Below are 24,071 nucleotides of genomic sequence, written 5' to 3' on the forward strand. Positions count from 1 at the left end.
TTCGGCAGGTCACTCAGGAGGTCCTGGCCCAGCCGCATACCCAGCCGCTCAGGCAGGGGGAGTGGTCCGCGCTTCCCTGCCTAGAGGGTGTGGCCGACCAGCAGAGGCGTGGTTGGGGGCGGGGCCTCCGCGAGGCGGGGCGACGCGGAACCCGGGCAGCGGCGGCCGCGGCAGGAAATCGGGGCTGGGCCCCGCCGGCGCCGGCGCGCGATTCCATCCCAATCCCCGTCCCAGCCGAGCGATCCTAGGGCCGGACCATGGACTCAACAGAGCCGGGTAGGCGGTCCGGGATACGGGATCAGAGAGGGGCCTCCCCCGACAGTATCCTACTTCCTAAATCAATGAGGGGCCCCGCTTATCCCTCTCCGTCCAGAGAGCCGGGAGAGGAGTTTCTGAATGGGAAGGACACGGGGATGCTCCACTGTGGGAACCCCCAAGCTGAGGGGGGCCCGGGACACCAGTCCCTGATCCCCCCTCCCCCTTTGCAGTCTTCACCCCGGATGCCTGGGGGAGGGGGCCCAGGAAGGGGAAGTGGCCGCTTCTGCTTCTGATATTTGTGATGGGGGCAGGGTGTCACGACCGCTGACGGAGAGGGCAACGCGGCAGGATCCCCACCCGGCTACTCCATTGCCCGGGGAGGGGAACATGCTGATCTGGGCGCTCTAGAAGTGGTGCCTGCGACAGAAATGTGGCAAGGTCCGACTTCGTTTCCGCCTGTCTTTGTGTCTCTGCTTTGCATACTGATTGTCATTTGGTCTTTATGCCTCTTGTGGTTTCAGGCTGCCTGTGTGTGTTTCTGTGGCAGGCCATGTGCCGTTCTGTCCCACGTGTATTTCCATCTGTCTGGGCTGAGGTCCATGTGGTTCCATTGTCAAGCCGGCTCTGTCCCGGGAGACAGTGTGGTTGTATCTAGGACGTCTGTTTTGTCGCTTTGCTTCTGGGCCCATGCATGTGTGGGTGTCTCTGCTCCTCTAAGCAGCTGTCTCTGTGTTGGGTTGTGCCTGAGTCCATCTGCCTGTCCCAAGTCGGGCCCCACCCAAGCCCACACTCCCTCCATCCCAGCTCAGACACCCACACCATCCTATACTCCCCATGGGAACAGAACTCTCTCTCTCTTCCCTTTCCCTCCCTCTCTCTCTTTCTCTCTCTCTCTCTCTCTCTCCCTCTCCCCCACCACCCCCCCCCACCGCCCCGACCCTCCAAACAACCTGCCAAAGTGCGGTGGGTGGAGGGAGGCTTCCGCTGGCCCATGTGTGATACTCCCCTCCCCAAGGGCTACCCTCAGCTCCTGAGAGCAGGAAGAGGTACAGTGATATCTTCCGGAGCCTGGACAACCTCGAGATCTCACTCGGGAACGTGTGAGTCTGTGCCTGAGTAACCCCAAATTCCACCAGGATCCCCCAAATCCCTAACCATTTAGGTGCCTGAAACCCCATTAGGAACCTGCAACTTCTGGATCCTCAAAACACCTGAATATACCAAAATTCAACCCCCCAAATCCACCTGAAATCCCCAAAGTGATACTAGGGCCCCCACGTATCCTTCTTGTGACCCTTGTGACCCCTTAAAACATTTGAGAGCTTTATAATCCCACTCTGAACCCCAAAGTTACCTGGGATCCTTCAAATTCTATCTCAAGTCCCATAAAAAAAAGCTCACCTACTTTCCCCCCTAAAGCCCCATCCCTCAGGACTCCCAGATACAATAGATGTCACAGAGGTGATATCTAGGACCGTCCCCAAACTGCCCTGGGGCCCCCAGCACCCCTAGGTGGGACAGACTGGGTGGAGGGTGGCATCCTGACACCCTTACCTCCCAGGACCCTTGAGATGCTGGCTGGAGACCCTGTGCTTTCAGGAGACCCAGAACCTGACAAGACCCCCACAGCCACTTTGGTGAGGGATGGGACCAAGGGGACAGGGAGGAGGGGACCTCGGACGAGGGGGTCTGAGGAAGGTGGAGCCCCTGCCCTGCTTGTTCCTGAATGCTGTCTCCCTCCCCCTCAGACGAGTGAAACCAACCGTTGGAGTGGTCCCTCCCCAGAGGATCCTGCACCCCTTACAGGTAGGGGGGCTTTGAGGCTAGGGGAGTGGGGGGGGGGGTGACAGAAAGGAGTCCTTCCATCATCAACTGCCTGTTCCATGCACCAGGGACACGGCAGTGCACACAACAGATCTGAACCCCTGTACTCAGGGAGCCCCCAGTCTGAGTGGAGAATCAGTGTAAAACAACCTGGACAAATGAAAACAAGGGGGTGTTTGGGGAAGCCATAGGGTGTAGAACAGGGTCCACTGGTCTGGTTTGAGGGCTCAGGGAAGGCTTCCACGGGAGGGTTCAGAGGTCAGAGGTCCAACCGTCTGCCCCAGGGGAGGAACTGGACTTGCGGCTCATTCGGACCAAGGGGGGTGTGGATGCAGCCCTGGAGTATGCTAAGACCTGGAGCCGCTACGCCAAGGAGCTGTTGGCCTGGACTGAGAAGAGAGCCAGCCATGGTGAGGACCCCTCCTACCGGGTCCCAGGCCCTGCCCAGACCCTGCAGCGCTCACACTCTGCCTGACTCAGACCCCTGCTGTCTGCCCCCAGAGCTGGAGTTTGCCAAAAACATCATGAAGATTGCCGAGGCTGGAAAGGTGTCCATCCACCAGCAGGTAGCCATGAGCACACACCCCCCACCAGAGCCCAATCCCTCCAGAACCCCAGCCAGATACCCCTAGATCCTTAGCATTCTCCACACCAGACGGCCTCTCCCCACCCTCAGAGCCACATGCCACTGCAGTACATCTACACCCTGTTTCTGGAGCACGACCTCAGCCTGGGAGCCCTGGCCATGGAGACAGTGGCCCAGCAGAAAAGAGACTACTACCAGGTGAGGGGGCCCTTCATGCATTATTCCATCCACAGCCACCTGGAGGAAGGCACCGTTACCATCAGCACCATTTGCTGATGAGGAAGCTGAGACCCAGGGATGCTGAGGAACTTGCCCAAGGTTACCCAGCAGAGATTCGAACCAGGCTTCCTGTGCTATTGCAAAACCGTGCTTTTGTTCTTCTGCGGGCCACGGGGCGAGGTGCCAAGTGTGCCCAGGAAGAGAGCCTTGGCATCTTTGCGTCCAGGCACAAAGGATGGAGGTGACCACTGAGCCTTTTTCTGGAGACACCGGGCTGGGGGAGGGGAGAGGTCTTCTGGGTGAGAAGACCCAGGAGAGAGGGTGCAGACCCAGAAAAGGGTCCAGAGGATGAAAGACATGTGACCCCAGTGAACGGAATGATCGAGTAGCCCTGAGGCAGCATCCCCATTCTCCATCCTTCCCAGCCCCTGGCTGCCAAACGGACTGAGATTGAGAAGTGGCGGAAGGAGTTTAAAGAGCAGTGGATGAAAGAACAGAAGCGGATGGTAAGGTCTAAGGTGGGGCCTGGGGAAGCGGGCTGGGGGAGGAGATGAAGAAGCAGTGACCGCGTCCCTCCTCCGCCCACAGAACGAGGCGGTGCAGGCACTGCGGCGGGCCCAGCTCCAGTATGTGCAGCGCAGCGAGGACCTCCGGGTGCGCTCCCAGGCGTCCCCCGAAGACCCGGCCCCCCAGGCCCAGCCGGGACCCAACAAGCAGCAGGAGCGGCGGCGGCGCTCACGAGAGGAGGCCCAGGCCAAGGTGGGGACTCGGCCCCGTGCCCCCCTGTGCTTCGGCGCCCCCGGTCCCACGATCTGTCCCACACACGCACCCTGCGTTGGTCCCTCCAGGCGCAGGAGGCCGAGGCGCTGTACCAGGCCTGCGTCCGCGAGGCCAATGTGCGGCAGCAGGACCTGGAGGCCGCCAAGCAGCGGATCGTATCACACGTGCGCAAACTGGTGCTGCAGGGGGACGAAGTGCTGAGGCGGGTGAGACCCTAACCCGACGGCTGCCCACCACACTCATTCGCCCCGGCTGGGCGCCCCCTGCCCCTAAACCGCCTCCAGGGCACCAGGACCCGCTCCTTCTCGCTGGACAGCCAGTTCCCGCCCCCAGACCCTGACTGCACTTCCCCCTCGGCCCCCTCCCAGGGGGTCCTACCCCCCAAGATGACCCACCCTGGTTCTAACCACACCCCCAACTCCAGCTGCACGCTCCTGTCCCTAAGCCGCCTCCCACTGCCCGGCCCCGCCCCCAAGCCTGGACCGAGCTGGTATCTCTCAGGGTCAGGCCACGCCCCAGGCTCCCAGTCCCAGCCCCTCTCTCACCCGAGGCCTCCGCCCCACAGGTGACCCTGGGATTGTTCGGGCTGCGAGGGGCTCAGGCAGAACGCGGCCCCCGCGCCTTCGCCGCCCTGGCCGAGTGCTGCGCGCCCTTTGAGCCGGGCCAGCGATACCAGGAGTTCGTGAGGGCGCTGCGGCCTGACGCCCCGCCGCCCCCGCCACCAGCCTTCTCTTTCCAGGAGTTCACGCACAGGTGGGTCCCCAGGAGCGGGGTCAGGTAGGAGCCAAGCAGGTGGGTGGGGTTGTCCCAGTCGTGGGAGACTTGGGAATTTGGGGTTACTGCACTGGGGGCCACGATGCTCATGGCCATAAGGGCTTGCAGACCCAAGTACTTGGAGTTGGGGCCTAAACGGGATGCCAGGGTGATGTCATCCCAGGCCAGTTTCCTGGTTATCAGAGCCCTCAAACCTCTCCTTTCAGTTCCCCTCTGGACACAAAAAAGAAGCTCTCTGGAGCCCCACCTCCACCGCTGGATGAGAGTGCAGCTGAGCCAGGCCCTTGGGAGGACACTGGCACAGGCTGGCAGGGTGAGTGCTGTGAAGGGCAGGCAGGAGTGGTGCTGGGGCAGGAGGCCCTACCTAACTGACCTGTCCCCTCCTAGGAACTCTGGGCCCCACTCTGGCCAGTGATGTGGACAGCATGGGTGGTGGCAGCGAGTCTCGGTCCCAGGACTCTCCCACTTCCAGCCCAGGTGGGACCATCCTTCAGCCCCTGGCCAGGCTCTGACCCTCAATCTCAAACCCATTCTTTGACCTCTGACCTACCCTGCAACCCTGACCTATTTTCTCAACCTCTGACCCGTTCTCTTGATCCAACTTCTGAACCACCCCCCAGGTTCTTCAACCCCTAACTCCTGACCTGTCTGACCCACCCCCTCCTGACCTCTGACCCTTTCCCCAAGGGCATCTGTGGGTGGTTTTGGAAGGCCGAAAACCAGGAATGTTTCCTTAGCCTTGGAGCCTCCCCATGACCTCTGTGACCCCCAACCTCTGTAACCCTCTGACTCCAGGCTCTGGAACGAGGCGGCTGGTGAAGGTCTCGTCCACAGGCACCGAATCTTCAGATGACTTTGAGGAGCGAGACCCTGGTGAGGCTGGAAGCAGGTAGGGGTGGGGTGGGGGTGGACTAGGCACTCCTGACCCTGTCTCCCTGCAGACCTGGGAGATGGGCTGGAGAACGGGCCAGGCACCCCGTTCAAGAAGTGGACACTGTCCAATGCGGCCCAGACCCACCGGCTGCGGCGGCTGCGGGGCCCAGCCAAGTGCCGAGAGTGCGAGGCTTTCATGGTCAGCGGAACCGAGTGCGAGGAGGTGTGGCCTGGGCCGATGACCTAATGACCTCTGCTGAACCCCAGTGACCTCTCTGACCCCAGGCATCTCTCTGACCTGAGATTCCCTAAGACCTTCCCACCCCTGGGACCTGCGCTGATCTGATGATCTCCTATGAGCCCCCTGCCCCTGCTCCCTGAGGATCCCTATGACCTTCTCTTCCCCCACTGACCCCCGATGACCTCCCTGACCCTGTGACTTTTCCCTCAGTGCTTTCTGACCTGCCACAAGCGCTGCCTCGAGACTCTACTGATCCTTTGCGGACATAAGCGGCTCCCAGCCCGGACCCCCCTCTTTGGGGTCAACTTCCTGCAATTGCCCAGGGACTTCCCGGAGGAGGTGCCCCTTGTGATCACCAGGTGCACCACCGAGATAGAACAGCGCGCCCTGAGTGTGCAGGTGCCGCCTTGACCCTTGACCCTTGACCATCCCTAAGAGTGAGTGACCCAGCCCTCTCAATGGCCAGATTGCAAGCCAGCTGTCCAACTTCCCACCCCTGCCCTTCAGGGCATTTATAGGGTCAGCGGGTCCCGGGTCCGCGTGGAACGGCTGTGCCAGGCTTTTGAGAACGGCCGAGCATTGGTTGACCTGTCAGGGAACTCGCCTCACGATGTCTCGAGTGTTCTCAAGCGATTCCTCCAGGAGGTGGGTGCTCAGCAGCTCAGGAGTCAGAGGCCGGGTGGGCTCAGACTGAGGACCCTCTGCAGCCCACCCACACCCATGTCCCCCCCTGCCATTCCACCCCCAGCTCACTGACCCCGTGGTCCCCTTCCACCTCTACGACGCCTTCATCTCTCTGGCTAAGACCCTGCATGCAGACCCTGGGCACGACCTTGGGACCCCCAGCCCCAGCCCTGAGGTTATCCGCTCGCTGAAGACCCTCTTGGTGCAGCTGCCTGACTCTAACTACAACACCCTGCGGCACCTGGTGGCCCATCTATTCAGGTGTGCACTGTCCTTGACCTTGACACGTGACTTCTGACCTGAGGCACGGATCCGGGACTCCTTCCTTGGACATGTGACCACTGACCCCTGACACTGACCTCTGACCTTTGAATGTGTTTTCTGAGCTCTGAAACTTAATACATGACTCCTGACTTTGGATGCTGACCCCTGACCCCCATCACCAGGCATGTGGCTCCTGGTCGTACACAATGACTGGGACCACTTACCCATGACTTGGGCAAGTCGCCACTAGCCTGGCTTGCAGATCCTACCCGATGACCAATAACCATACCCTCTGTGCCCTGACCCTTCTCCTCACACTGTCCCCAGGGTGGCTGCACAGTATGAGGAGAACAAGATGTCTGCCAACAACCTGGGCATTGTGTTTGGGCCGACACTGTTGCGGCTGCCGGACGGTCCAGGGGTAGCCAGCGCCGGCCCTGTCACCTGCCTGCTAGACTCCGTGCACCAGGCCCAGCTCATCGAGTTCCTCATTGTACACTATGAGCAGATCTTCGGGATTGATGACCTCCTCCTGGCCACTGAGCCCCTGCCCCGAGACCCCAGCCCACCCCCTACGACCCTCCCAACCAGCCCCCAGCCACCACACTCACAACCTGCCCTGGACGCCCTGCCCATATTCCTAGCCTCGGACCCCAACCCAGACACCATGCCCCTTAGTGCCCTGGAGAAGCATCCCGAGACCACGCCCACAGAGGTAGGAACCTGCTGGGCCCACAGACATGGGGAGAGCCTTCTCTCCATTTAATCCTCTCACTCTCTCTCCTGTCTTCCTTCCTTCCTTTCCCTTGAAAATTTTCTATTTCATTCCCTTTCTCCTTTCCTTATTTACCCTGCACTCATTCTGAAAGGAAAGGTAAGGAATGGAGTGGTGGGAAATAATGGAGTAACAACAGGGTAGAGCCTTGCAGAGATATTAATATGAGTACCATTCATTCCTTCAACAGAATATTTATTGAACACCTACTATGTGCCAAGCGTTGTTCTAGGCATTTTTCTAGCCATCAGTTAGCAAAATATTCAAAGATTCCATCCTCTTGGTTGCCTACCTTCTAGTGGGAAAGAAACCAACAATAAACAAGAAATATGATACAAAGTCAGTTATACAGGATGTTACAAGGTGATGAATACTATAGAAAAAAGAAAGGGTAGGGTGAAGTAGGGGACACCAAGGGCACCAAGGTGAGAGGTGGTGGGCAGTTTGTAGCAGTAAACAGGATGCTGTGAGTGGGTCTCATGGAGAAGATGGGTTTGAGCAAAGACTGGAAGGATGTGAGGGGGGAGTAAGCCAGGTGGAGATCAGGGGAAGGGTGTTCCAGGCAAAGGGAACAGCCAGTACAGAGGCCCTGAGGTGGGACCATGCCTGGTGTGTTCAGGGCACAGCCCCATGCTGTAATGAATGAGTGAGGGGAAGGTGGAAGGAAGTGAGGCCAAAGAGGGGTGTGCAAACCTCCATTGACTGCACGCCTACAATGCAGGGGTGCTTGCATAGTAATTGCCCTAAGAGGTAAATACTGTTAATGAAAACCATTTACAGATGAGACTCTTAGGGGAGGCTTCCTGACCCTCAGGATCCTGATACAATCACCATTCCCGAGAGCTAGGATCTCCCCTGCAGCACCCCAGAGCTGGGAAAGCTGCTGCTGGTGAGGTGTGGGACTCTGAGAACTGGAATACCTCAGAAAGTGCTCGGGACACAGAGAAAGAATTCCAACTGCTATTAGCATTTAGCTAAAGGATGAACTAAAAGATATTTAGGTAAGCTAAAAAGCAGGCCTGAAATTGCAGAAAGTAGAGCAGGATGAAGACCGGTAGTTCACGCATTCCTAATGCAGAGAAGGCTGTCACTTTCCGGGCTGGTCCTCTGTTGAACAAAGTCATTCCTGCCCTCACAGAGCCCACAGTTGAGATTAATGACACTGCTCTTCACAGGAGGACAAGCAGTACACTCTCAAGGGCATCATCTCTCCCCAGATACCAAAACTGCAAGGGAACTTTTGCATGTCTACGAAGAACTGGCATTTTATTGCTGGAGGTCGCATGCTTGGGTTTCTTCTTGCAGATTCCAACTCTACAGAGGGACCAGGAAGAGGAAGTAACCAAAGACACCAAAAATGAGGGAGAGGAAGGTGAGTGCGTTGTGGGGTAGCCCAGGGGTTCTGGGGTTGCCCCTGACTTGGGGTAGCTTGGCTGAGTGATGACAATGGGGGGGTGTATCCAGAGGACTTAAGGGTGCTCAGCATTGACCACCCTATCCCACAGTGTCCAGCCAAGGCCCTGAGGACTCACCCCTGGGGACACAGTCCCGTGGCCACTTCAGCCGCCAGCCAGTGAAGTATCCCCGGGGGGGTGTACGGCCTGTCACCCACCAGCTGTCCTGCTTGGCCCTGGTGGCTTCCAAATTGTGCGAGGAGACCCCTGTCACATCAGTGCCCCAAGGGAGCTTGCGGAGGCCAAGACCCGGCCCTGCCGCCACCTCCCGTGAGGGCAGCCCTCTGCGCCGCACCCCACTGCCCAAGCATTTTGAGATCACGCAGGAGACGGCCCGGCTACTCTCCAAGCTGCACAACGAGTCTGTGCCCAAGGCCACCTGCTGCCCAGGCACCCAGCCTGAGGAAGCTGAGGACCATTTCTGACTATCCCAGCACTCTGACCAAGAAGCCCAGGACTGAGAAGATGGGCCCAGCATCCCAGGAGTTCAATGTTGGGGCGTCTGGAGAGTTCCTATGGGGAGAGACTACATGGCCTAGGGGAGAACTAAAACCCCTTCAGCAGCAATGTACCAGGATCCCCCCCCCCCCACTAGACACAGGTCAATGTCAAGCGACAGGGCCACTCAGGTTCAGAGGTCACTCAGGGTCAATACAGATCATGGGATCCTTGAGGTCCACCCTAGTCTCTGACCGGTGGGATAGGGGTGCTTTTTGCTACTTTGGTTGTTGCCACTCCCCCATCTCTGTCTGCCTCCTTAGCTGATCCCAAGTGACCAGATATATTGGAGGGTGTGGGCAACCCAGACTCAACATCCTGCCTGGGGTCTGGTGGCCTCTGAATAAACTGTGTCCTTTATACCCTTGAGTGTCTTTCTTTGCCAGGGAAGGGTGACAGGGGAGAGGTCGGTGAGGCAGCATCCTTTCGCCCCATTTTACCGACCAGGGAAACCAAGTCCCCTTTCTTTCATCTCAGAACACCCCTGAGCACCTACATGCAGTAGAGGCTGGGCCTGGGCACCTGGCTGAGTCACACCGGGCCGGCCCTCCCGGAGCTCAGCGTGCAATCCGGTCCTGCACAATCAAACAAACATAACTAAGTGCAGATAACCGAGACAATGGGGCTGTGTGCTCTGGGCCGTGGGAGTCCAGGGCCGCCACAGGCGTGGGCCGGGCAGGGAACAGCGCTGCCGGGGGCGGGATTTCGAGAAACCCGAGTGCGGCCGGAGAGTCAGCTGGGGCCAGAGAGGTCGGCGGGGCAAGGGAGACCGGGGCGCGCGGTAGCTCTAGGCCTGCATAGCCGAGGAGGGGCTGGGTCGCGGCGGTGGGAGCCGGGTCGGATCAGGGCGTGGCTTAGAACTCGGCGACGGATTGGACACGAGGGAGCGGGCGGGGTGGGGCCGGGGCAGGGGCGCCGACCCTGAGACCACCCGGAGGTGGGCCGGGCGGCGCCAGGTCACGGCGGGGAATCTCGGGCAGCGAGTGACTCAGTCCCGCGAAGGCCCAAAACTGCGGCCGCGTGAGGTGTGCGGGGACTCGGGGTGGGGGGTCCCGCGCCGGAAGTGGAGAGGGGCGACCGAGGAGACGCGAGGCGGAGAGGAAATAGGGGAGCTGCAGTTCCGGGCGACCCTGTCCCCGCCGCCGCAGCAGAAGAGAGGTTCCTCCAGGTGGTGGGGCCCGGGCGGGGCGGGGCTCTCCCAGGTGGTGGGGGCGGGGCGCTGCGGCGGGGGCGGGGCGGCGGGACCCCGCCTCCAGCCCTCTCTTGGCCGCTCCCGCCAGGCGCACCCAGACGCTCTTCTGCTCCAGCCTTCGTTGCCCGGTCATGGGTCTTAGGCGCGAGGCCACCCTGTCTGCGGCGTGACGGGCGGCTCAGGTGAGACCCGCGAGGACGGGGGAGGGTGGGCGCGGGGCCTGGGGAGGGCGCGGCACGTGTTGCGGGGCCCGGGCGCCGCCCCCTCCTCTCCTACCTCTTCCTCTTCCTCCCCCAACCTGGGGGCCCCCAGAGGCCCGGCCTGCTGCCGCCTTCCTGACCGCCCCTTTTGTCCCACTCGGAACGGCCCGATGCCCCGCCTGCTTCGGGAGCGCTTGCGCCCAAAGCCCGCCGCCCAACTTACGGGGCTGCCTCACTGCCCCCAATCTAATTGCCCGAGTCACTTCCATGTCCCAACACCGACCTCCTGCAAGGTCCTAGCAGTGGCCCCACCCTGCGCACACAAGCCCCCTTGGCTCCGCTCCCTGCACTGACCCCAACACCAAACTGACCCTCCCTTGCCTGCTTTCACAGCCCACGCCCCTTTGTCCTGCCCTAACCGACCCCCCCCCCCACACACACACACAGATCGGTCACAGGTTGGCGCCGCGTGGGCAGATGAGTTTTGTTTTGATTCTTTAGGTTAAAAATAAAACCACCCAGTCGTTTGATTTGGGAGATACCTTTCTAAGAGTCTTATTAGTAATTAAGCAACAACTGCCCCACCCCACCCCCGAATTCACGGAGCTTGCTTTTCCAGGTCACCCTGGTCCCTACCACCACCACTTTGACCTCACGCATCAGAGTTTGAGACCCTTGCCCTTCCTGTCCTAACCCTCCCTCTGGCTGCTGCTTCCTCCTGTGTCCTTCCAACAAGGACCTTCTGTACTGACCTTTCCCTCTGTGCCCCCAGATGGTCACCATGGGCCAGTGCTACTACAATGAGACCATCGGCTTCTTCTACAATAACAGCGGCAAGGAGCTCAGCTCCCACTGGCGGCCCAAAGATGTGGTTGTGGTGGCCCTGGGGCTGACTGTCAGCGTGCTGGTGCTGCTGACCAACCTGCTGGTCATCGCGGCCATCGCCTCCAACCGTCGCTTCCACCAGCCCATTTACTACCTGCTTGGCAACCTGGCCGCAGCTGACCTCTTTGCCGGTGTAGCCTACCTCTTCCTCATGTTCCACACAGGCCCGCGCACAGCCCGGCTCTCACTTCAGGGCTGGGTCTTGCGGCAGGGCCTGTTGGACACGAGCCTGACGGCGTCCGTGGCCACACTTCTGGCCATCGCCGTGGAGCGGCACCGCAGTGTGATGGCCGTGCAGCTGCACAGCCGCCTGCCCCGAGGCCGGGTCATCATGCTCATCGTGGGCGTGTGGGTGGCCGCGCTGGGCCTGGGGCTGCTGCCCGCCCACTCCTGGCACTGCCTCTGTGCCCTGGACCGCTGCTCGCGCATGGCCCCCCTGCTCAGCCGCTCCTACCTGGCCGTCTGGGCCCTGTCCAGCCTGCTCGTCTTCCTGCTCATGGTGGCTGTCTACACTCGCATCTTCTTCTATGTGAGGCGGCGGGTGCAGCGCATGGCAGAGCATGTCAGCTGCCACCCCCACTACCGTGAAACCACGCTCAGCCTGGTCAAGACTGTTGTCATCATCCTGGGTGAGTGGCATCCTGCTTCCCAACTCCTGCAAGACTGATAGAGCATGATGGGAGGGGATGATTTGGGTGGGGAATGTTCTCCAAGGAGGTGCTACCTGAGCAGAGGCAAGGCAAGAGTTCCAAGCAGAGGGAACAGAAGGTGACAGCCCCAAACAGGACCAGCCCAGTGTCTCCAGAGAGGGGAGAAGGCCCATGTGACTGGTCCGCAGGAAGAGAAGGTCAGCACAGCCTCAGAAGGCACAGACAGGAGTCATATTTTGTTCTGAGTTCCATGGGAAGCCCTTAAGAGTTCTTAGCCAGGAGTAATGAGGTCTGGCGGTTGAATGTAGAATGGTCTGAGCAGGGGAGGTGCACACACCACCCCCAAGAAACAAAGAGCAACTCTTCCTAATCGTTCCTTTTCCCCCACTGAGTCATCGGTCGGTCCCACAGTGACCTTTCCCCCAAAGAACAAATCTCCATGTAGAAATGTCCAGGGTCCTGTCCACTGTGTACCAGTTAGGAAAGGCTTCCCTCTGGCAGACAGTCAGAGAAAGGTTTCCCCTCTTAGCAGTGCTGCCCCATCATGCTGCAAAGGCAGCAAGACAGGCAGCTCTTCCCTACAAACTGCACAGCTGTCGCCCAAGCTCTGGAGACTACTCCAGTTCTGAGCCATTGCAACAGCTGGCCCTGCTCACATCAGGCTCCATCCCGCAGGGGCGTTTGTGGTCTGCTGGACACCGGGCCAGGTGGTGCTGCTCCTGGATGGTCTGGGCTGCAAGTCCTGCAACGTCCTGGCTGTGGAGAAATATTTCCTACTCTTAGCCGAGGCCAACTCGCTGGTCAACGCCGTGGTGTACTCATGCCGAGATGCTGAGATGCGCCGCACCTTCCGCCACCTCCTCTGCTGTCTGTGCCTTCGCCGGTCCACCCACGAGTCTGTTCGCTACACACCCTCCACCCAGACAGGCACTAGCACTCGCATCATGCTTCCTGAGAATGGCCATTCCCTGGTGGACTCCACCCTTTAGCTAACCTTGGACTTCAGCAGGGTACAGCAAATGCCAGAGCTCTGCCCCTGGCCACTTGTGGGTGCGCCTGGCTCTACCCAATCTGCGGGCCAGACTTAAAGGCAGACCCTCAGTCTGGCTTGGCATGAAACCACTGCCAGCCCTACCCAGGCAGACAACTGTGCCTATCTCAGGGCCTGTGGGTTGGGGTCATCTAAGCGCCTGGGAGAGAGTTGAATGGGGTGCAGGAATCTGGCTCTTCAGTCATCTCAGGTTGCGGGGCTTTTTAACGGACACTTTTCTGTTTTTACTGCACATGCCTGGCAAGCCCTGTGGACTGCTTCCTTGTCCATGGTGGCATGGGTAGTAAAGGTGGGAGAGATGAGGGCCCCCTCAGGCCACGCTGCCCAGTGCAACAGGGTAACAAGGATGGACCATGGGTGCCCCATCTGCCTGAGGCTGATTGTTAAGGGGCACAGACTGAGGAGTGCTGAGCATGAGCTGGGAAAGGTTTATGGCCTCTTGCAGCCTCCAGTGGTCTTGCCTATCCCCATAAGAATTAAGGGGGTCTACAAGGAGGGTGTAATATAAGGAGTAAACCTTTCCGCTCTGAGGTCTCCAAAGCCTTTTCTGTTGTAAGCTTAATCTGTCTGTCCCTGTGTCCCAGAGTTGTCTACCTCAGCTCAGGCTGAGCTGGGATCCTGCAGCATGGCATCTCCTGGGCCCTGTTCCCATTCCCCTTTGGTCTCTGCATGGCTATTGCTCCATCTCTCTTGTTGTTCCCTTTTGCTTCTGTCTCCTCCACCTCTTTCCCTGCCTTCATCTTGCCACCTGCCTCTCTGTCTCCATCCTCTGGAGCCCAGAGTAGTCTCTGGCCTGTGTGAGGCTTCTCTCACCTGCCTGCCCCTTTGTCTGAGTCCAGATTGTTAATAGTCAGGTGTGTCCATCCCACTGCCCACTCCATCACCTACATACACACCTGTGGGCTTGGGGTAGTGGGGTCCATGGACCAGAACGCAGGATTTTAGAGTTGCCATTTCTCAAGCTTCTCTGATGTGCCTGGCACACTGATAAGCATTTTAGGTGCATTATTTAATCACCACCTGCATCTTGTGGCATAGGTATTATATATATTTTCATGTTAGGACAGTGGCTCAGAGAGATTGAAATTTGGCCCATGGTTACATAGTTTCCAAAGGGCACAGAGATACATCGAGGGACTAGAGAGGCCCCTGAGGAAAGGACTTCGGATTTCCACAAAGTCCGGAGTTGGTCAAAAGCTCAGCCTGGCTTTCCCCACTTCACCCTATGGTCTCAGATGTGCCAGACCCATGATGAGTCCCCTCTCAGATACACAGAGGCACTCTGCTAGACACGGAGTAAACCAGGATCTGGATTCTCTCTGCTTACATACCTAGCCAGACTTTGAACCCAGGCCTCCCATCAGAGGCTGAATTCTTAAACTACTAAAGCATGCATTGCCAAAGAACCAAAAACGTGTAGATCTTTCTACATTAAATGGGGCTGAGTTTCCCTTTGGGAAAACTCTCCCTGCCCTACAACAGCTCTGTGAGGAGGCAAGAACAAACTGGGGTGCTAAGTACTTCTCCAGGGTTCAAGGTAGGCAATGTGGCTCCTTGAGCCTGGGGCCTGAATCTCGGAAGTGATGACCTAGGCCAGCACCTTCAGCCACGTGGGTGGGTACATAGTCCTTGTATCCAGGGGGCTCTAGGCCTTTTGGACAAAAGTATCACTTTGGGTGCCAAGGCAGCCAGCCATTCCTATGGGGTGGGAACCCCTGATGGTCTCCAAAGGTAGCTCTGTTTAACCTGCTCTGAGCTGGCTGTTCTTGCATCAGCATCTTCCAGGTTCTAACCCACTCTTCTGGTCTCCTTTGGTATCTTGTCCCATCAGTTTTTCCCTCTCTGTAGGTCTCTCCTCTCCACCAGGTGACTTAAGGTTTTTGTCTCAGATGGTCCCTGAAGCTCTCAACCTCTCCCCCCACCACTGTTCTCTGAAGGATGCCAAAGTTTCCCACTACTTTTCAGATCTCCTGTGTGGTGCGGCACTAGTGGCTGACCTTTTGTACAGGGTACCAGCTCTCCATGGTCCCCACATGTTCTAGTACTTCCTGTTACTGGGGCCAAGTGTCAGGTTTCCTTCATCAAGGAGCTTTCCAGGTTGTTCTTACACTAGCCTACATCATTCATTTCCATTCCCTTTGGAGTGCCCGAATCTAATCAGACCAGTCGGTGTTTGCATTTCCTCTCCAGCAGCAATGGGAAGAAGATGGGCCCTGTCCTGAAGGGTTCCCAGGAGGTTGAGGTCCCTTTATGAGCCTGGTCTGGAGTCTGTCCCCAGTGCAAACAGGCTCTAGGAGGTCCCATGACTTTGGAGAAGTGATTTATGTCCAAGAATAAATCCTTTTCTCTCGCACAAGAATCCTCTGATGGCAGGACTCCTAACAGCTAGAAACAAAGGCCTGTGAAGACTCGCTCTGATTTGGGGGTGCATCACAGGGTAGGTCCTCAGAAAGCATCCTTCACGTGCTAGCGGAATGCTGTAGAGCAAAAGAATGAATAAAGCAAGGTCACTCTTAAGCTGGACCTTGAAAGGTGAATAGAAGTGATTTCTGCAACTGAGAAAATCTCTCAGTTTTGACCTTCCAACCACCATCACCACACATACCCTCACCCCCTATGGAATATTAGAGGTGGGGGGAGGGGGAACCGGGAGGCCCGGAGCCCAAGTGACCCACCTGCTGGCACTGAGGCTGAGGGGAGCAGGCGTCTGGGGCTTCGGGCTTCTGGAGATGAATGGAGGTAGGGGTGTTGAGGGGTTCTGAGAGGCTAGGGAGGGTCTGAGAAGCAAGGGGTGGCTTGGAGGAAGACTGCAGTGCTCTGAGAAGTTAAGACTCTGAGATGTGTAGGTCCCTGAGGAGTGGGAGGCTCTGAGACATGGGAGCCTGTGAGGAAGAGTGGGGTCTGGGGGGGGATTGGCTCTGAGAAGTGAGGTCCCTGAGGAGTGGGGACTCTGAGGAGATGTGCGGGCTCTCTTAGAAGGGGCCGTTCTAAGGACGTGTGCGGTGTAAAGTGTCTCTGAGCAGGAATGGTTGAGGGAGGTGGAGATGTGGGAGGTGGGGTCTCTGAAGCAGAGCAAAGCCGGCCTTGCCCTCTCCGGCTGGAGGAGGGTGGGGGTAGAAAGCGCCGTTGCCTCAGCAACCCCCAACAGAGTCCTAGGCAGATAGGAGGGGCTGTTAGGGGCGTGCCTGTGGGCGAGGCACGGCGGCCCGCGCGGCGGCGGTTGGCTGACGGAGATAGTGGGGCGCGTCCCTGGGCGGGGCGCGGTCGCCTGGCTGGCGGCGGTTGGCCGTAGGCGGAGGGGGGCGGGGCCCGGGGGCGCGCGTGGTACGCGCACAGATGGCGGCGGTTGGCTACGACGTCCGCGTGAGCTCTCCAGGCTCGGCTGCTCCTTGGTTGAGCGCCTGCCAGGCCTCGCCGCTCATGGACGCCCCGCGCCGCCGCCCCCCTGCCCCGCGCCGCTCACCGCCCCGGCCCCCACCGGGCTCCGACACGGACGACGTCCTGCAGATCATGGCCATCACCGACCAGAGCCTAGACGAGGTGCAGGCCAGGTGCTGGCGCGGGCTCGGCGGGGGCCACCCAAAGTCGCTTCAGTGAAGGGGGCGGGCCGAGGGGCCAGGGCCGGGGCGGCTGGGGGCGTGAGGGGCGAGGAGGGTGCAGGGTGAGAGATGGGGTGGTGAGTATGGGCGGAGAGGGAGAGGGCAGATGGGGGGGCGGGAGGTTTGAGGAGGACTGAAGGGGGGTTCTGAGGCCGAAGGGATGTTTGGAGTTAAAATGGAACGGATTGAAAGGGGGCTTATGGCGCTAAGCTGTGGGTGCTGGGTTTTAGGAGCTCATCTTGGGGTGAGAGGGATGGGTTTAAGGGGAGTTTGTGGATGGAGAGGTTTATGGTGAAAGGTGGTTTCAGGGTTTATGGATGTAAGGGGAAAGAGGAGTGTTGGGGGGTGTAAGGGCTGAGAGATGGGTGCACACGGGATTTGTGAAGGATGGACAACTAAATGGATCAGTGGTATTTATGAGGATGGGAAGTTCTGGGGGCAGGTAATGGAGAATGAGTTGTGGGAAATGGGACTCGGGAATGAAGAGATGGTGTGATTTGATTCGGGAAGCATCCAGAAAAAAGGTTAGTGGGGGAGCTGGATGGGGACGGAGGACCCCCTTTTTTATTAATTTGGTGAATATTTATTAGGCACTATGTGCGGGGCACGGAGCTGGGTGCTGACATAGTCACTGATCTCAAGCTCATGGTTTGAGGGAGAGAAAGTAAGTAGCAAAACTAAGTATAAGTTGTGCTAAAAGCTGTGAGTAAAGAGTTGGCAAGCTGTGGGAAGCCAGGAGAGGGCACAGCACCTTCAGAGTCCCGAAGGTGGGAAAGGGCAGGAAGAATGCAGAGCCAGGGACTGAAAGTCCCCAGTACAGCAGAGAGAGTCTGGAACCAGGATCACATGGGGCCAAGTCTCAGGAAAGAGTTTGGATTTTATTTCAGTTGCAGTGGGAAAATCACAGTGGTTTTAAGACCACCTGTCCCACTTAACCTCCACCCACCACTTGTCAGTGAGCCAGGATTGGTAAAATGTGCTTCACAAGGCAGCCCATTGTGTTTGGGGCCTGCTTGAATTATTAGAAGGTAGCAAAGCACAGAACGACGTCCTTTTGGAGGATGAGGTCTTGTTGAATGGGACTTGTTTGGGGGTAAGGGATGGTTCCTGTGGATGGGACCAGGGTGTAGTGGTGTGGACTGTGCAGTGCCTAGAACCTTCTAGTGAGGAGGGGTTACAAAGCCAGGTGAACAGCAGCCCCAGGAAAGGAGGAGGCAAGTAAAAGGTGGACATGGCAGGCATTTATTCTTCAAACTTTCTTGCCTTTGCTTCTTGTGGAATGTCGACTCTTTCCACAGTTTCACGGCCTCTATCTGGAAAGTTAAGAGTGTCACACGCACATAACCCCACTGTATACCACTGGAGCATTGTGCTAGGTGCTACAGAAACCAAGATGGCTAAGATGTTCTCTGCCTTTTCAGAGCTCATTCAGAAGGAAGGTGTGTGGGAGACTAACTCATAAACAGTCATCATAATAGCAGTGTGCTGAGTAGAGGTAATTCCTGGCACAAAAGAAGCTGGGACAGGAGAGGGTGCCCTTCTGTGATGCCTTCTTCGCTAAGCCAGTCTGAGAGCGAGGGCATTGTTGTACTTTCCTTTGTATTCCCAGGGCTGTGCACAATGCCTGGTACCTAGCGTTCAGTGAAATTTTGTGGCACTTAGATTCTGGAAGGATTGGTAGGAGCTAGGGAAGGGGGAAAATGGGCTCTTCACACCCAGGAACCACAGAAGCAGTGCTTTGGGTGCTTGTGGAGCTACCTGTGTTCCTTCTGTTCTAGGCCAGGAGCTGCTTAAGGAGCGAACTCTGCTCAGATGTGGCCTTCCTCAGGCATGTGTCACCCTGCACTGCCCCGAGGCTGCTACTTTTTTCTTGTAACAATCTCTTGAGATTCTAGACTCCCCTAGGTAGGCTTAGAATGGAATGCAGTCAGTCACCTCTTCTTGCTGTTCTCAAAGAGAGTCGTTCTTCTTTTAAGGCTAAGAAACTGAACAGGGGGTCATTACACTTGCCTTACAACATAGCTGTTAGGTAGCTGATTCCTGGTTTCTTCCTGAGGTAGAAAGATCCCTGGAGCTTTTATTTTGAGACTTTGGAAGCTTCACATCTGCCCCACTCCTTGCGTAGCCTTTAGATAAATTCAAGGCCCTAAAAGTCACCCAAGTCCAGACACCAGTCTTCAGTCCTCAAGTGGGCGGGCCACTTACTCCACTCTGGAGAAAACACAGCTTGGGTGGGTCTTTTCCTCACAGTAAACCTTGCTGCCTGGTAGATTATCAGCTTGGGCAGGGAAGCAGATTGTGTCTTTCCTGATCAGCCAACTGGGTGAGGCCTTTGGCTTCACTGGCCTTTGGCTTCACTTCAACTGGTGAGGTCTTTCTGACCCTGCCCCCTCTCTGAAACAGGAGAGAACGGTTTCATCTCTGTGCGCTGCCGACCCCTTAAGAGCCCCTGGAGTCAATTTAGCTCAACTGGCTAGCAAGAAAGAATTTTTCATCTCAGATTTGAGGCCTTCTCAACCTGCTTTGTCACCGTGTGTTTAAAGAAGGGAAGCACACCTACTCTCCTTAAACCTGGATTCTTTCTACGTTATTAGGAAGGCAGCTCCACATGCTTGTGTGTAATTCATTTTGTTATTATAGCTGAATAGTCTTCAAATAGTGAACTGTGTATTGTTTTTCCTTCTGGCTACACAGATAGTAGAGGGACACTGGGGAGTTTGGAATGCATTGTCTTGGTTGAAATTCAGCCCACGTCAGCTGGAAGTTTCCTGTGTGATAGATAACCAGTCATCTTGAATGATCTTCTGACCTTCTTTGGTGACACCCTGAGCTTTTCCTAGAGAGGGACAGTTTTGTGTTTTCTGATTTGGATCTTTCACTGATCACATTCTCATTCATTTCTTATATGGGACCGGGAAGGCAGGAAATTTTCTCTAGTTTGCCAAGGATTTTCTGAGTATGTCACTCTATCATGTGTAGCCTTAGTTTTTATAATAATAAATTTTACAACATGTTGAAGTTTACATAGATTTGTTTCCTTTGCTTCTTTTGAATACCTTTATGAAGGGTTTGTAAGGTTATCAGACTAGGGTTGAGGGCTCGTCTGTCAGGACTCTCAGGTTCCAAAGTTCTTCTCCCTTCCCAGAGTTGTTAACCAGTGTTTGAATCATTGGCCCCTTTGAAAATCTGGTGCAATCTCTGGGTCCCCTCCTAACCATGCCCCCTGACAGTGTGCTTGTGTACCACACCTTTGAGAATCTTCAGGCTTCAGGTGTCCTGGGGCCTGGAAGCTGCCCCTCGTCAGTGGTGGACTCACTTTTTTTGTCTAGTAGTGAGATTCCTAACAAGTCAGTGTGAAAACTCTAGAGCTGGGAAGGCTGAGGGGTGAGTTTTGGAAACCTGATTTTAAAAGGAAGCAGAATGGTCAACAGTGTCGTCCTGGAGACCTGGGGTGCAGACCTGATGTTCTGGAAGAGGCAGCTGAAGAGGACTGGCCCTTCAAGTCATTCTGCATGTTGGAATGACAGGTGGGTTGTGCTGCCAGATTGGCAGATTTGGCTGTTGTGGTCAGTTCTTGACCTTTTGCTTGCAAGGGCATGAATATGCTCTAGAGAGCTACACTGTCCAATGTGGTAGCCACTTGCCATGTGTCTCTGTAAATTAAAATGAATTAAACATTCAGGGGACTTCCCTGGTGGCGCAGTGGTTAAGAATCCGCCTGCCAATGCAGAGGACATGGGTTTGATCCCTGGTCCAGGAAGATCCCACATGCTGCAGAGCAACGAAGACTGTACGACACAACTACTGAGCCTGCGTTCTAGAGCCCACGAGCCACAACTACTGAAGCCCACATGCCCTAGAGCCTGCACGCCGCAATAACTGAGCCCACGCACCTCTACTGAAGCCCGTGCTCTCTAGGCCCACGTGCCTCAACTACTAAGCCCGTGTGCTGCAACTACTGAAGCCCACACGCCTAGAGCCCGTGCTCCGCAGCTAAAGAAGTCACAGCAGTGAGAAGCCTGCTCACCACAACGAAGAGCAGCCCCTGTTCACCACAACTAGAGAAAGCCCGCGTGCAGCAACAAAGACCCAACGCAGCCAAAAATAAATAAATTAATTAAATTAAACATTCAGGGACTTCCCTGGTGGTCCAGTGGGTAAGACTCTGCACTCCCAATGCAGGGGGCCCGGGTTCAATCCCTGGTCGGGGAACTAGATCCTGCATGCATGACGCAACTAAGAAGTCCGCTTTCCGCAACTAAAGATCCTGCGTGCCGCAACGAAGATCCCGCATGCTGCAGCTAAGACGGGTCAAACTAAGACACAGCCTAAATAAATAAATAAATAAATAAATAAATAAATAAATAAATAAATAAATGTTTTTTAAAAATAAAATTAAATCAAACATTTCGTTCCTCAGTGACACTAGCTACCTCTCAAGTGCTCAGTAGCCATGTGTGGCTAGTGACTACCATATTAATGCAGATAGAGAACACTTCCATCATTGCAGAAAATTCTGGACAGCAGCGTTCTAGAGCAATGCTTCTCTTAGCTGGACCTGCAGCAGATCTCTGCAGAAGTCTTACTGCACAGGTTCTGATGTGGCAGGTCTCAGTGGGGCCCAGGAGTCCACATTTCTAACCACTTCCCAAGGGTGCCAGAGGTCGGACTCTCAAGAGTGCAGATGACGCCTCATAGATTAACCGTGTGGTTTCCTTTACTCAGAACTACCTGTTAGATCTGTGGGAAAGAACTACAAGACAGAGCTGCCAAGTAAACTATGAAAAACCTAACAACTTTTTATCTTAGGTATTGGCATATCCCAATGATCTGTACTGTTCTAGGGTGTGATGGCTTGGGAGTGAATATGATTTGAACCTAATACATTTTTAGAGGGTGTCAAATTCAGAACCAGGCAGATCCATCGCCTGACCCTAAACACGGTCCTAAAGTAAATTGCTTGAGGAAATTGGATCCCAAAGATTACAGGTGGGGAATTTTGAAGTGTGTCCATATTTCATTGGAGATCAAAGAAACCTAACTAAAAGAATTGTGGGCTGACTCACACGATAACTTCTTTTTGAAAGGGCTATTTTATCTTGAAGATTATGAGTTTGGAGGAACTAAGGTGATTGGCAGTGGAAAGAATCAGAACATGTGAAATTCCTTAAAAATTTATTGACTTAAATAACTTTGTGTTACACATAATTTAAAAAAAACCCTTTAAAGAAAACAAAACAAAACAAAAAAGAGTGGAGATGATAGTGTGTCATTTATTTCAATTTTCATGAATCATTTTACCTAGTAGATGGTTAATCTGACAAATGGAAATTATTTTTGAGCCTAAGTTGTGTTTGTGGGCATAAGGGATTTTAAATTAATCACAAGGGTCACATATTAGCATTGTTTTGCCTACTTAATATAGAAAGAAAATTAGAAATGAACAAATAAAAATCAGAAAATAGTTGATTTTTTTTTTCTCTAGATGAAACATTTGATCTGGGGCCACGGGACCTTGTTGTTTCAGAATCTGTTTACATTTTCAGTCTAAGGAAATCAAGTTTTAGAAGTCCCAGGATTGTTTCTATATTTCCTTTACATGGTCTATAAAACCATAGCTCAACTTTGCATTAGTTTGTAGAACTTGAGTGTAGTAGAAAATGACCATTGGGAAATGGTAATAAGGTTTTTAGGGCAAAAAAACTTTACATATAACGAATAAAAATATGATGGAGAATGGTCACTATTATACATGTGTTAAGAGTAAGCTATATGGCATATGCGGTGGTGAACCTGAAACTAAAAAGAGTATATTTAGAGGTTGGCCTTTGGGCAACATAATAGATACTGTAATTAGGGCCTCCATAGCTTTCCTTAGGAAGAAAAGATTTCTCTGAACTTTTTTTAAATTTGATTTTTACATGTATGACTTGTTAGGTATTTTCTACTAGTCAAAATTTGCCTGACTTTCTTCATTCCTCCAGTATTTCTGCAGCCTTTTCCTGGAATATGGATTAAATTCCGAATATTAAAAGGAGATGATGACATAAGTTTGACTATCCTTAAAACTTACTCAAATGGCAAGGCATGTACTGTCAAGTGAATGGTGTGCCCCTCGTCTTGGTACCTCTGGGATACTAAATATGGAAACACAGACCTCTAGAAGTATGTACATTAATGCATGTCAGCATTGAGCTTTCAGCACACCCATCAAAGAATGCAAGGGGTCAGAAGAGGAATTTATGGTTTGGAATTTCCTAAAGCCAGATAGCATTAGCATGAGAGGATCTATTAGTCCAAAGCCGGGAAGTAAAATTTCAGAGCTGAAATTTTCTTTTTCATCACCCTTAAGGAGGTTCTGTAGATACCAGTCAACTTGGTGCCTGGCAGTCTGTGTTCTTAGACTGCTTGCAGGCTTTAGCTCTGCTCCTGGGTTAACATGCTTAGCTTGGCTTTGTCTAGTGCCAAAGGAAAGTCTTGCTGTCCTTGGTGTGCTTTTCCTAAGAGTTGGATTTTGTTGGATTTTTTATTATTTTGTTTTATTTTATTTTATTTTTTGCTGCATTGGGTCTTCATTGCTGCATGCGGGCTTTCTCTAGTTGCACTGAGCGGGGACTACTCTTCGTTATGGTGCGTGGGCTTCTCATTGCAGTGGCTTCTCTCGCGGAGCACAGGCTTTAGGCACGTGGGCTTCAGTAGTTGTGGCACGCGGGCTCAGTAGTTGTGGTTCACGGGCTTAGTTGCTCCGCAGCATGTGGGATCTTCCCAGAACAGGGATAGAACCCATCTCCCCTGCATTGGCAGGCGGATTCTCAACCACTGCGCCACCAGGGAAGTCCCGATTTTGTTGGTTTTAAAACAATTTCCTGAAGCTATCTAGGATCACAGCAAAATCCCTTTTGAAGTGGTTTTATCAATATGTAAAGCAATATGCAGAATGTTTCAGAAAAGTTTCATAAATGAGCAGGTATCACTCAGTCATTTAAGTGACAGTTACCGAGTGCCTCTGTCAGAATACAGTGGTTGATGACAATGACAACCATGATTTTTTTCTCTCATTTAAGCCTCCCAGTAACCCTAGGAAGTGGGTGGTTTCGCTGAGTTTCTAGATGAGGAGTTGGACCTGAGTAAGAACTTGCCTGAGGTTAGACAACTAGGGGGTGGTTGGATGGAGACTTGGCCTTGTTCTCTTGAACTCTGTTGCTGACCTGCCGCCCTCCCTGCTCTTCCCAGAGCTCCCACGGGCTCACTAGGACATGACATC

General features: G+C 54.8%; 3 protein-coding genes across 3 annotated transcripts in view; all 3 read left to right on the forward strand.

Moving 5' to 3' along the window:
* The first annotated feature begins 148 nt into the window (after positions 1-148).
* GMIP (GEM interacting protein) lies at positions 149-9,592 on the forward strand. The gene is made up of 21 exons (XM_068536636.1): positions 149-276; positions 1,274-1,358; positions 1,820-1,895; positions 2,007-2,064; positions 2,367-2,492; positions 2,584-2,648; positions 2,759-2,866; positions 3,313-3,393; positions 3,476-3,646; positions 3,736-3,873; positions 4,233-4,420; positions 4,648-4,754; positions 4,829-4,918; positions 5,237-5,314; positions 5,383-5,537; positions 5,766-5,954; positions 6,063-6,200; positions 6,304-6,500; positions 6,831-7,218; positions 8,584-8,650; positions 8,784-9,592. The coding sequence occupies exons 1-21, from the start codon at positions 258-260 to the stop codon at positions 9,155-9,157; spliced, it is 2,898 nt and encodes a 965-aa protein (XP_068392737.1). The 5' UTR covers positions 149-257; the 3' UTR covers positions 9,158-9,592.
* Positions 9,593-10,520: 928 nt separating this feature from the next.
* LPAR2 (lysophosphatidic acid receptor 2) lies at positions 10,521-14,696 on the forward strand. The gene is made up of 3 exons (XM_068534714.1): positions 10,521-10,604; positions 11,395-12,136; positions 12,833-14,696. The coding sequence occupies exons 2-3, from the start codon at positions 11,395-11,397 to the stop codon at positions 13,144-13,146; spliced, it is 1,056 nt and encodes a 351-aa protein (XP_068390815.1). The 5' UTR covers positions 10,521-10,604; the 3' UTR covers positions 13,147-14,696.
* Positions 14,697-16,541: 1,845 nt separating this feature from the next.
* PBX4 (PBX homeobox 4) overlaps positions 16,542-24,071 on the forward strand; it is a 55,770-nt gene continuing 48,240 nt past the window's right edge. Inside the window, 1 exon segment of the mRNA XM_068536637.1 lies at positions 16,542-16,759. Within this exon segment, the coding sequence (XP_068392738.1) occupies positions 16,545-16,759 (215 nt within the window). The 5' untranslated portion in view covers positions 16,542-16,544.

The sequence above is a fragment of the Eschrichtius robustus genome, chromosome 2 (assembly GCF_028021215.1).
Source record: "Eschrichtius robustus isolate mEscRob2 chromosome 2, mEscRob2.pri, whole genome shotgun sequence".
Classification (NCBI taxonomy): Eukaryota; Metazoa; Chordata; class Mammalia; order Artiodactyla; family Eschrichtiidae; genus Eschrichtius; species Eschrichtius robustus.